The following is a 12,862-nucleotide window of genomic DNA, read 5'->3' on the forward strand; positions in this document are numbered from 1 at the left end:
GCATCAAGTGATAATATAGGATCTGGGCTTCTATGGGACTTCTGAATTCTTTGCTTTGCATCAACCGCGATCGACGAAATCCCCGTCCGCCTTTCCTGGATACCGGACGTCTTTCCGTCTCTCTCTCTCCGCCGGTCTCGGGCAGTTCGGCGTCTCTCTCGCTCCGGGCCGGCAACGGGACATCGATCGCGGGCCGAGCGCTTGCCGCGCCGCCCAACGGCGCGTAGCGGCGGCAGCGGCGGCGGTGGCCGACCGGCGAAGGCGGTCCTCTCGTGGCCCTCGTCAGTCGTCCGCCAGCCTGCCGCGGGAGCGCCTCGCGCGTCCCCGCTCCGTCGCGTCGCGCCGCGTCCCCCCGGGTCGCCGGCGGAATTCCTAACCTGGTTCTTCCTCTACCGGCTTTGTGTTCCGAGTGCCGACAGCGTGAAGGAGGAGACGGTCGAGGCTTTCCGCATTCACCGCCGGTAAGTCGAAGCCCTGATATAGGACCTGACGTCGTTACGTCCCGGTGTTTTATTCTTCCGTTTCTTTGCGCCCACGACCCTTCCAAAATTTCGAGTCTTCGCAACTTTCGACGGTTTACCGTTGTCCGGGAAGACCGGAGAAGGAATCGGTTCGGTCGGATGGTCGATTCGTTAACGCGCGCTCCTCGGCCGATGCCCAGTCCCACCTGTGTACACTGGTGCGAAAACGAGCCTCGTCTCGCCTCGCGCGTGAATATTCGGTTTAAAATTACGTCTAAGGAATAATCCGGCCGCTGCTCCGCGACGATCGAACCCTAATTGGGTATTTCAATTAAAATCGTCAGGACGATACGGTTTTACCGACGAAGCGAATTTCGATGGGAAAGAAAACGAAAGAGATCCTCTTCCTTGGGGGTGACCGGTTCAAATCTCGGGGCCGTTTCCCCGACGGTGGAGACGCCGACCTGTTCGATGGTTTTCCCTCTCGTCGAGGATTTCCCGAGGAGTTTCCAATTTTTCTCTCCTTTCGGGACTCGACCTGGGGGCGAGATCGGTCGAAAGGTTTAGCCCGTTGACAACCGGAAAGCCAGCGTGTCCCCGGACCCTGGTGCCGCGAGGAACGGAAACCGGTCGAAGGGGACGAGGTCGACGGACCTTCCGCGGAATCGGCGATTCCTCGCCCCGCCGCGGCGCCGCGAAGACGGAGGGAGGGGGACGCTTCCTGGAACGATAAGGACCAGGGTCCGCGGTTCCACGGTGTTTTCGGCCGGACGGGAAACGGACGCGGTCGTCGCCCTGGAAGCGGGGGGACCGCCCGGACGGATAAACCGAGTCGTCACGTGGCTCCGGAAGGGTCGGACACCTGCCGAGGGGAGCCCGAGGGCACGGACCTCCTCGCCATCATCCTCGATCGGCCCTTCCGACCCTCCCGACGACCGGGGGGAAGGGAGGACCTCGAGGACGACCGAGTCTCGGGAGGGGTCCTCGGGTTCGAAGATATTTTTTCGCCGAGGTTCTAACCGAGGGTTCTTCCTCGTAAATCCTCGTCCCCTCGGCCGTGGAGATTTTTTTCTTTCACCTGCTCAGGGCGCGACGTAATGCTCCCTGGCCGGGATCCCCCGTGGACGAGGAACGAGGTCGTTCGTCTTGACGCCCTCGACCGGGATTTAATCGATCGGGCCCGGGATTTACGAGAAGGCGGGCCGAATCTCGGGGAAGGACTCGCTTTTCCGCTTGCCTACGCGTAGCGGAGACGCCGGACGCGTCCGTTTACTTTATCCGGAATGCCGACTCCGACTCGGCCCGACCGAACGGACGTCGGGACCGCGACTCGACGCCGAGCTCCCTGCTTTCCCTCCTCCTCCTCCTTCGAGCCAGTATTTCCACTTTTGGTCTTTATCCGGGGAATTATCCTCGGGACGATAGCCTAACGAGAATCCGCGTCTCTCTGAATTATTCAACGAGGAACCGAAGTCCCGGGCTAATTTATTTCTCCTAGGAATACCTGGGAATACCCGTTGCGGAAAGAAAAAGAGGTCGACGAAACGTCGGTAGGCGATACGCCAAGATGACGCGTCGCACCTCCTTCGGTATCGGGACGAACGAGTGCCCGCTCTCTGACGTCTCGGATGTAGAGTTCGCCCGAGAGGAAGCGAGGACTTATCGGGGCTTCATAAATTATGGTTATCCCTGCGTAATCCTCGCGACGTATCCAGCTCGGGCATCCACCAAAGGGGACCCCGTCCCGGACGCACCGTCCGCGTCGTACGCGTAATTATTCCGCGGGTGACGTCCGTCCTTTAAATTCCTCTCCTTCGCGGGTCGTCCTGGAAGAGACGCGTAGATCCCCCCAGGGATGTCGTCCTCCGGAGTCCTCACGGGGCGTCAGAAAAACTCCGAAATTGGACGATCGACGGACCCGGGCGTCATCTCGCCCTTACTTCGCTCCGCAATTCGACGATGGGGTTCACCTCGTGGGCGAGGGGAACACGCGTGAAAAAATTCATCGAACTTCGGCAAGCCGTTTCCTGTCGGAGGGGGAAGTGAAATTAATTCCCGATAACGTCACGCGCGGAAAAAGGGCTCCCCTTCGGTCGGAGGAATCGATCCTCGATAAAAGGACGACGTCGCGAGGTATCGCCCTCGGGGCGAATCCATTTCGGGAGAGAGGATTTCCTGGCTCGGAGGGATTCCCCGTAGGATTTAATCCGACCCGTTCTCGTTCCTTCTCCCAAATCCACCGAGAAAACTGACGAGACCCGTTCGAACTCTTTCGACGATGTCAACGCGAGATTGACTTCCGCCCCGAAAGCCCGGAAAAACGCTCGGCGGAAAACCTCGACTCGGGAAACGAGGCGAGAAAACGACGATCCTTCGCGGGAATTCCCGTTCGGCGAGCAATGATTTTTTTTTTTTTTTTTTTTTTCCCCTCGGGATCGGTACCGACGTGGCGCACGACCGAGCGCGTCGATAATTGCGAAAGTCGAGCACGTGGGTAACGACTCGACGCGAGGGAGGACTCATTTGCCTTTGATTAGCCCCGGCAATTACCCCGAATCACGGGGGGCTCCGATAAACGGCGAAAAACGGAATCCTATCATTGGTGATAGGAGGGCCGTTTCGTAAATGGACGCGGCTTTGCGACGCTTTTGTCTCGCAGTCGTGTCGATTGCTTGGACAAGAAGGAGGGAGTCGATTCGGGCCGGGCCGAGTGCGTCGAATGAAATGCAATTTTCTCCCCTTTTCTCCGCCTCCGCTCCCGAAATCCCGCGCGACTCGATATCGTCTTTATCGTAACAGGGGGGGATCGATCGATAACGCCTGGGTGGCCGCGTCGAGACAGCCGCTCCGAACCTCTTCCGGAATTCGCGAAACGTGCCCCGGAATTCTCTCGCCTCCTCGCGGAGAGACCTTGCCGGAGGGAAATCCCGGGGATGCGGATTTAAGGAGGGAGACTCCGTTTGAGAATCTCCCCGGGGTCCGCATTGGTATTCCTGACGCGGGTGCATCCTTAATTCCGATGCACTTTTGCGTCCGAGCGCCTCGCTCCTTCGGAGCATCCTTTGGTTTTTCCCGGGTGTAACGCCCCGATTATCGGTATCGATGAGTCGATATCGCACATCGACGTCGCGTGTCGGCACGCGGGATTAAACCTCGGCGTCGTTTCGTGTGCCCTTTCTGGGACAAATTTCACTTTTTTATGCCTTTTAATTCCAGGTTTTTTTTTTGTGAATAATGACCACGGTCGTTATTTGATGCAATTCTGTGGGAACTAACCAATCTACCCGAGAAATCCCTTAAATCTCGCATGCGGGGAATTCAATTTCCCGGGAAGAGATCGCCTTTTTCGAGAGCTCCGAAAAATAAAAAAAAAAATCCCGAACCTCGAATCCGCGCGAAATCGGAGAAACGTCTTTCCGGGCCGATCGTCCCATTTTCGCCATTTTCGATCTGTAAACGCTCTTCGATTCGATGGACGGGGGAGGGAAGAAATGGAAACACGAAGTGAATCGAGGATACCCCGTTGTTAGGTGCACCTGGGGAGGGTCGAACCAATCAGCCCGATAAACCCCTGAAATCCCGCTTCCGGGAGAATTCAATTTCCCCCCGAGAGGAAGAGGGAGAAAGAGGGCCGCGACTGGGTTTTCGAAAATCCCGGAAAAATCTGCCGTTCTCGTAAAGTCCAAACCAAACACGGCCATCGGTACCCGCGTGGCTCGTTTTTACTCGACGATTTCCGCCCCTTTTCCGCATCGAATGAAATCGACCAATTAATCCCCCGCATTCTGCTTCGTTTAACCTCCTTTCATTTATATTTGATTTAAAATAAACGCCCTCGCGAGAGAGAAAAAGAAAAATGTATTTTATGGCGGCGGAAACGTTGCCTCGCCGTCTCCGGAGGATCATTAACACGTCCATCCTCTGGTCTCGAGTTGGATCGTTCCTTTTTTTTTTTTCGTTTCCTAATCGGAAGAGAGGAACATCCGCAAAGGTGTTTCTTGGCGGGAAATTGCGTCAGAGGAAGCAGCCTACTTGCGCAAAACGGAGTTACCGGATTAGGAGAAATTGCGGCAACAGGTGTACGGGAACAATAAGCTGCTTAACCGTGTTTATCGTCCCGACGAAGTGACTCTACTTTCTCTAAGAGTATTACATTGGCGAGACCCGGTCCGAAGTCTCGATGTAAACGGCGCGGAGCTGATTGGATCGAGGTAATCGGTGGAATATTCCTGGATTTTGCCGGATCGGAGAATTCATCGACGTGGGCCCTGATCTCCCGGAGCGTGTCCGAGGAGAAAATAAAAAACCAGATATCGGGCTCCTGATAAAAGCCGCAATCAATGAATCCACTTTTACCCCGTCGAAAAGGGACGCGAGGAGAATCCATCGCGAGTTTGCGAATTTATTATCAGATGATAACGCAAAGCGGGGCTGTAAATACACGGGAAGCGGATGTCTCGCGTATTTCTCCTTGATCGAGATCCAAAATGGTAATATACGCGTATAAAAATATATTGGACGAAAAGGTATGAAATAGTCAAAGGGAAAAAATATATATCTCTTGTTCGGTCGTTGAGAAATATGGAGGGCGGTTTAAATGTCGCTGGAGCGAAGCGACACGAACCTCTTTCGGAGGCCCTCATTTTTTGGACCTCGTTTCGGGAACTCTCTCGCAACATTTGGCAGAGCCGCACGTAATGCCCGATCGTCAGGAATAATAAGTACGTCGGCGACCGCCGGTCGTTTCGGTGGCAAACGACGCCGCTCTATCGACGATTCGGTAATCACCGTTAAATAAATGCTCGGGAAATATGATCGAATCGCGTTACGAGACGCTATCGAGATTCCACCCAGCCGATCGTTCGGTCTTCGCGAATGTTTCCAATGCTGTCTAAATTCAAATTAAATTGAAAAATTAATTTTTTTCCCCGGTTAAAAAGAAATTCCCGAGGGAGAGGGTCGACGAAAAAATGACGGAACGGAAGCATCGAACAGGGAGGAAAAAGAACCGAGTGGAATCTTTAGCCGTCGTAGACGAGCACCGGTATCCGATCCTTCCAAATCGTTTCTCCTCGCGTATCGAGGAACTTTTATATCCCCGATAAGAGAAGCGTAAGAAATATTGACGCGGTTTAAAAAGAGACGTACGAACGGTTGATATGAGGTACGGCGACGGGAACGAGACATCGAGGGCGAACGAAGAGGTAGGAAAATGACCGAGTACCCTTTATGGCCGACGAGAAGGATCGGCCGATCATCTTTCGAAATCGTCTCTTCCGTCGCGAATGGGTGGCCCTTCGTATTCCCGAACTCGGTTGGGAGATTCTTTCGGATTGCTCGGCAAATAAAATCTAATGCTATTACCTTCCCTAGGGGGGGGCGCATTATCTCCGATAATGGGAGGAAAAGCACGGAAAGAATGGCGACGAGATGGGGTGGAATCTCCCGGACGGAACGCCGGAGGGAGCTTCGCTTCCGGGGGTAATTTCTCAGGGGGTTGAACCGAATTGCACGAAGGGTGGACACACGGTGGAAGTATTGCCGAAATTGTTGTGGTTACTCTTGGATGACTGAAAAAGGAAAAATTGGCCCCTCGGGGAGGGATCACCTCGTAATAAATCCACTCGCGGATCTTTCTACAATGAGCTTCTACGTTCCGTTGAAGCGTTCCCGTAGATAAATAATTAATACCGGATAAATATTGACGCGCCTTTCTCCACGACGAATATAAATGACGAAGGAGAGGAGGGAGGTGTAGATCGGACGGAACGGAAATTTCTCCAGATGACGAAAATCCCGGTGAAATTCCGCCCAGGATCGGGAGCCGCGGCGTTTTCCCCGCCGATCCATTTAACGGAGTTATTATTCCGTAATCCGCTTAACAACTTGGAACGAGTTTCCATTACGGAAGGTGATTCTTGAGGGCGCAGCTTCCCAGGTCGAATTAATCCTACGGAAATTACGACCTTCCTCGGGTCTCGGGGCGAACGATTCAAATTATTATTCCGAAGTCCCCGCGAGGAAGTTTGCCCCGGTTTGATCGAAAGAGCCATCCCCGTGGGTTCTCCTTTAACTTTTAATACCTCCTCCTAGTAGGCGACGGCGAGAAGGATTCGAGCTTTTAACGACCAAGCGAAGCTCGCCGATTCGCCGGCTTCCGCGTTTCCCTCTTAAAACTGCATTAAAAAAAAAAGAAAAAAAAATCCCCTTAATAGTTTCCACGTAATTTCTCGCGGGGAGCCCTTAATTTTCCGGAGTCCTCGATTTCTAAGGATCGACCACCCTGGAAAGGAGGATTTACGTCATCGTAAAACGAACCCCCCGCGAGACGAATTCTACGGGATGTTATTACGTGAAAATGGATTACGAAGGCTTATTCGAGGACGCCTTTGAATTAACGACGTCGAGCTTTGAGGCTATTCGGGAAATGCGTTTCGGAATATGCCTAGTTAATTCGATAGGGTAAAGTTTCAGCGTAGTTTCTGCCTCCAGGCCGCGGATATAAATAACCGTTTGGCATCCGTAAATGTCAGGAGCGTTATCGCCATACGCAGTTATATAACATTTTACAAGAGACCACGATAGCGCGGCACCAAGGACGACTGGTGTAACAATTCTTACGCCCTTCCCGCGTCAGCTGTTCCGCGAGGTCCTCTTTTTCGATCCCATTTTCGGTGGAAAAAAAATAAAATAAAATAACGATTTGCCTCTCGATAGCGATTCTCGGTGTAAAAATACTTGGCCGTTTTGTCGTACGACGTTTCGACCCGTCGCATCTTTCCTTAAAGTCCTCGTCTCGTCTCGGGGGAAAATATTGTTTCCGAAAATACTGGCAAGTGGCGGGAAACGCCGAGAGACTCGACAGATATTGGCGGGCAAAGCGACGTCCTTCCCCGTCGATGTCGACGGAACCAATTCCTCGAGGAATTCTCTCTCTTTCCCATTTTGTCTTCCATGCGTATCGATTACGGAGACCTGGCAAATACCAAAGTAGAATTAGCCATGGAACCCGCGGGGGTGTAGCCGACCACGAAGGGAGAGACGAGCGAGAGAAAACGCCGCGGGGGAAAGTACCCATCGCCGAGCCTCCCGATAAAAAGGAGCCGAATAAATTGTCATTATTAATTATAAAGGCAATCTCGCGAGACTTATAAGTCCAGGAATTTGCATCGGAGAGCCATCGGAGGTATAGAAATGCAGGGGTGACGGTCCAATTTCCAGAAAGGCCCTCCTACGCCGGGTTTAGCCCGAAAAATCTGATTGGCCCTTTAATCTCGATCTCGAGGACGAGGATTTAAGAAAAGGAGAGAAAATTGAATCGCAAGGGAACACCTTCGAAAGGCGCCTTTCCTCCATCGTCTCGACCGGGTCTCTCTTTTGCGCAGTCCCCTGGCTTCTGGTGCACCGAGTGCACGTACAGCGGAATAATGGACGTCGGGATGCAAAAAGCATTGCGTAAGAGTATCGCGCGACGTCCGGTACGCTCCTTGCGCAACGGCCGTACTTTGTTCCTTTTTCTGAAAAAGTTTTTACCTCCCTTCCGTCATCGAGCGCCAAGGCGATCGAGGTAGACCCCAAGTGGAGGGGGTGGCGGGACTCGTCGTTTGATCGAACCGAAATTCTGCTTCCAGATCTCGTCGCCGTTCCCCGTGTCTTCCTCGGATGACGTCATGAGGTCCCTCTGAAAAATATGGAGAACCATGGAGTAGAAGACGATACCGGTAATTGTTGCGCATACGTCTCCGGAGGTATATTTCGATCGGGCGCATTCCGGAGGTCCGCGATTATACTTTACGTAACGACCGCGAGGACCGACGGAAAGCGGGCCGTTAACCCGCGTTTTGCATATCGCGAGACACTCGAGAAACCGAGTCGTTAATCCTGACCCAGAGACTAGGGTAAAATGTCCTACTTACGATTAAAAGCGGCCCGTAATTTTCTTCCCGTTTAACCGATGGTTCTTGTTTGGTTTTTCGAGGGAGCCTTCGATTTTTCCTCTCGAGCGCCTTCCCCTTTTGGACGTTTTCAGATGCGACGATTCGCTTTCCTCTCCCGACGTCGCCGAGTCTCCGACCTGGGTAGGACGGTAAAAAGTTACGGTTATCGTTATTGCCGTTAGATAGAGATCGAGCGGCCGGGAGGTCGCCTCGAGTTAGAAAGTCTTCCTCCTTGCGCGCGGCTCGGATTTTACCGAGAAATCCCACGATTTGGAACGCCTGTGCCATTCCGCGGCGCGGATGAAACGAAACCGCCCGCGCCGCATCGTCGGCGAACCTGCGTCGCGCGTCCGCGGAGATAACGGAGACGCGATATAGAGCCGGCGGCGACGGAGTTAGGAGCGAGCGCCGATAAAACGCCGCCTGCCGACTCCGAAATACGATTTGCATCCGGAAGCGCGATTCGACCATGAAATTCCACCACCTATCCTCGGAATCTCCCGCGACGAAGCCAAGGTCGATCCGGGACGCGTCACACCTCACCTTCGGGCTCCGTCCTCCGTTTTCTTCAGCGAGGTGTCGGCCCTTTTGTTTATCGGCCTTGGATGGGCCTCTAGAGAAGATTTGCAAGCGAACTCCCGGGAAGTGCGAGTCAAATCGATAAACGATCGATGGGCCGCGGTACGCCGCTATCGTCCGAAACGATCGCGTCGCCGGCTGGTTCGTCAGAGTCGAGTCGGAGGGCGACACGGGCAGCGGCTCGCGCACAGGTGGCTCGGTGCTGCCATCTCGCGTGGCACTGGCGAACAGAGCGGGCGCTGGCCCCGCCATCTAGCGGCAGCCGCGGGAACCGCGAAGCCAACGACCGTTCGGTATCCGAACCGACGGAGAGAGAAACGCGTTCGACGCCGATCGCGGGTCGGAAGTTGACGCGAAATCCCGAAAACTGTCGTCGAAATCGAAAGGGTCGGTCATTTTCCCTCGATTCCGTGGTTTTCGCGGGGAAGAGCGTTGGATCGATACCCTCGAAAGGGCGATAAGTCCCCGATGAGACGTTCGGGAACGTTTAACGTTAACGAGACGAGGTAAGAAAAATAAAATCTACGCCCGGGTGAAATTCCGAGTCCTGGATTCGGCGAGTAGAATCGGGAATTTCGTGGAGGCCTCTCGAGCGGAGTTGCGTCTTAACTCCCGTAGAACGTTTTTCGGAGGGAAACGGCGCGGTAGATCGTCGTCGTTCCGGGTAATTGTCACCGATCTCTCCCTCCCTCTCTCTCTCTCTTTCTTTGTCGAGCCGAGGGGCTATAATTTAAGCGCGCGACTCCTTCAGCCTTCGCCGGGGCTTTATGTAAGAAGGCGTCCGTCGTTATTACCGGCGCGATACCCGACGCGATATCCGAAGCGCGTATACGACTCCAACGCGGACGACGCGCACGTAATACGTTACGCTTATATGTACGGCCGGCAACTATCTCGACGTCCGAACGCGACCGTCGGTATGGCGCCTCTAAAGTATCCGCGTAAATAGATACGTCAACGTTGTCGCAATAACGCCGAGAGACGCGTATTCTCTCGGGGATCGCGCCTTTCTAGGTCCTTGGGAAACGCTCGCGCCCCTCCCCTCCCACTCTTCGAAAAAGGAGGAAAATTTCGTTCGCCCTTTCCTTCGGGGAAAGCGGCAAGGGCTCTCGAGGCGGCGACCGGATCCGGTCCGACCGGCGCGTCTTCCTACGTGCCGGAAGGAACGTAGCGCGGTCTCGAGGGAGTCTCTTCCTCGTCTCTCGAGTTTACGAACGGAAGGAAGACGTCTTTCGAGTTTACGAACGGAAGGAAAACGTCCCGCGAAGGGAAAAGTAGCGGAGGGAAATTCCCAGGGTGCGGCCGGTTCCGCTGTCGCCTCGAAAGCGACGGGGCTTCCAAGGTGGAGGACGGACCCTGGTCGGGAGACTCCTCGCGCGGGGTCCATTGACCGGTGTCCGGATTTCGGGCTCGGGCGTTACTTATTTCGGTCTCCCGATCGAGTCGACCCACTTTTCGGATCGACTCGGACCGTCGGGACGCCATTGCGCGGCTCCAATTAGGCCTCGTTAGGGGCCGCGGCCGACTAGTCGCGGCACCTGTAATCGGTCCATGGCCCGCAAGAGCGCCATTGACGATGCAAATGGCGCCGATTGATCGCGACCTCGTCTTCCCTTTTAACGGCTCTTTCCCGCCGTGATCCGACATCCGACCGCCCGCGCCGCCCTCTCCGTTTTATTTCCCTCCGTCGTTCCGCCGACCTCTATTAACGGCCATCGACGAGGCGTCCTCGGCGTCGCTCCTCCTGCCCTCGCGCGATCGGCCTCGTTCCTCGGGGCCGATCTTATCGTCGAAGACCCGGACGGGATCTTTCGGCGATCCCTCGAGACTCCTCCTTTTCATCAGCTTCTTGCGACGCATCCTACCGACGCGACGCCGTTCGTACTTTGGGCTTAGGTGTGGAATGATAGTGTGTGTCCCCTGTTTGTTGTGTTTCGTCCCGGGTCTGCCTGTGTGTGGACTCGTCAGTAAGGCTATCAGGCAGACCCTGCCTTAGACACCGAAAAATCTCTCCTGAGCGGGATTCGAACCCGAAAGACTACATGGTATGAGCGGTGAGCGTAACCGCTGGGCTATCGAAGGCCCGTGTCGAAGGAAGAACTTCTAATATATATATACTATGACCGCCACAGTACGAATTAACGAATTTCTCCGCGAAGCGGATCGTATCGTCCGTTATCGCTCGCTCGACGAGGCCTTCTCCAGGGAGTTCCTCGTCTCCGGCGCGAGGAAACGCGTCGACCTCTCACCGGCCGTAAATCAATCGGCGCTCGTTTACGTCCCGAGCCAGAGGTCCGGCCGATCCGCGTCGCCGCGTTGCGTAACCGAGTCCGCCGGAGGAGCGTCGCCGCGGCCTGGAAGCGGCCCTCCGGAATTCCGGAGCCGCGTTTACGAGTCTCCCCCGCGTCCCGGGGGGCCGCGGACCGTTTACCGGCGGCGCGAGCGCGTTGCGTATCGACTGGCGCCAACGATCGCGTTTCGAGATTATCCCCGCGTCGTGCCCACGTATCGGATAACCGGGCCGACCGGCGCGGCCGCCGTTTTGCGAAATATTCCGCAATCGCCACCCGATACCTCGCCACCGAGCCGCGGCGCCGTGGGTTGGGTCGTCGCGGCGCTCGCCGTCGAATTCCGGCCCGGGCGGTGGACGCGCCGCGGTTACTTTCCCGGGAGACCGCCCGGAAGATCGGACGAGGGGGGAAAGTCCTTACCGTCGATGTCTCCATCGCCTGACCTACGCCTATGCGCGTGCACGCTCTCTCGCGCGCGGCCGCGCAATTCCGGGACCGTCCGATGACGTCGGTAAACATTTAGCTCCAATAATTCCATTTGGCTGACGATAATTTGCGGCCATTAGGCTGATGAGACCCGGGGACACTTAGCGCGACGCGAGGGCGTCCCACGAGATCGAGTAACGACCCACCTTCGCGTAGGTGGACGTTCGGCGGACGCTACGGAGGGGAAAACCACTCGGATCACGCACCCCCTTTCGACGCGGGGTCGATACCTTTCGCGAAAGGGGTTGATCGGCCCGGGCCCCAGCCATTTCCTTTCGGAGGTCCGGCCCGGAGAGACCGAAGGAACCTAAAGAACCGAAGGATGGACGGCAAGAGGCTCCGCAAGGTGCTCTTACCTTTGGAATTGGACGGGCCGAAAGTTCCCGCGATCTTCGGCTCCGCCTCTGGACGAGGGTGCCTAAGCGTCGGAAGTGCCCGTAAGTTTGATCCAAATCCGGGAATTTGTTAATCGGCTCGCGAGCTACCCTTGGACGACGCCGATCGAGTGGGCGTCTCGTTCGAGACTGGGGTCCCGACGCGCCCGAGTTTGCGAGCAACGTTCCGGGCGACGAAGGACGGAAATGTTGTGGGAGGGTTACTTATATATTCGCTAATCTCGTCCATTCGTTCGACGTTTTGGCCAGGCATTTATTCCGCGCCTCGGGCTCCTCGTTGACGAGAGGACGAGACGCTACCCAGCTCGCGACCAGGAGCGCGTTACGAGGAAATCGACCTCCTTTGTTTTGGAGATCCGACTTGGCTTGTCTAATCTCGACGCGCGAGATTGCTCTTATCGGGTGATGCAACTACGAGGTACACCGAATCCGAGCATCGCCAGGTTAAGTATCGCGGGATCTCGGTGGTCTTTCGACGCATCCCCGGAGTCTCGGAAAGTTTCCGGCGCGATAATCCTGGGCATCGCGGCGCCCTCGCGCTTGCTCGACGCCCGGCTCTTTTGGCACGGGAAATCCCGTTTATCGGAATTAGCGAGCGATCGTCACGACCTGGGATACCGACGCGATAGTTGGGGGACGACTTCCTATCGCCGACCTCGGCTTACCCGGTTTGTTTAGCCCTCTTTTCCTCCCGCCGTCTTTGCGTCTAATCG

General features: G+C 55.5%; 1 protein-coding gene across 3 annotated transcripts in view; it reads left to right on the top strand.

Moving 5' to 3' along the window:
• Window positions 1-305: 305 nt before the first annotated feature.
• Window positions 306-12,862, top strand: part of LOC105695672 (dual 3',5'-cyclic-AMP and -GMP phosphodiesterase 11) — a 41,148-nt gene continuing 28,591 nt past the window's right edge. For 2 of the 3 annotated variants that reach the window (XM_012417450.1, XM_023434652.1), the window contains exons 1-2: window positions 306-461; window positions 8,093-8,182. In XM_012417450.1, the coding sequence (XP_012272873.1) occupies window positions 8,152-8,182 (31 nt within the window). In that variant the 5' untranslated portion in view covers window positions 306-461; window positions 8,093-8,151. The remainder of the gene's footprint in view (window positions 462-8,092; window positions 8,183-12,862) is intronic. The other variant, XM_012417455.1, reaches the window with a different exon arrangement.

The sequence above is a fragment of the Orussus abietinus genome, unplaced genomic scaffold, assembly GCF_000612105.2.
Source record: "Orussus abietinus isolate OABI.00-Male unplaced genomic scaffold, Oabi_2.0 scaffold4, whole genome shotgun sequence".
NCBI classification, from domain to species: Eukaryota; Metazoa; Arthropoda; class Insecta; order Hymenoptera; family Orussidae; genus Orussus; species Orussus abietinus.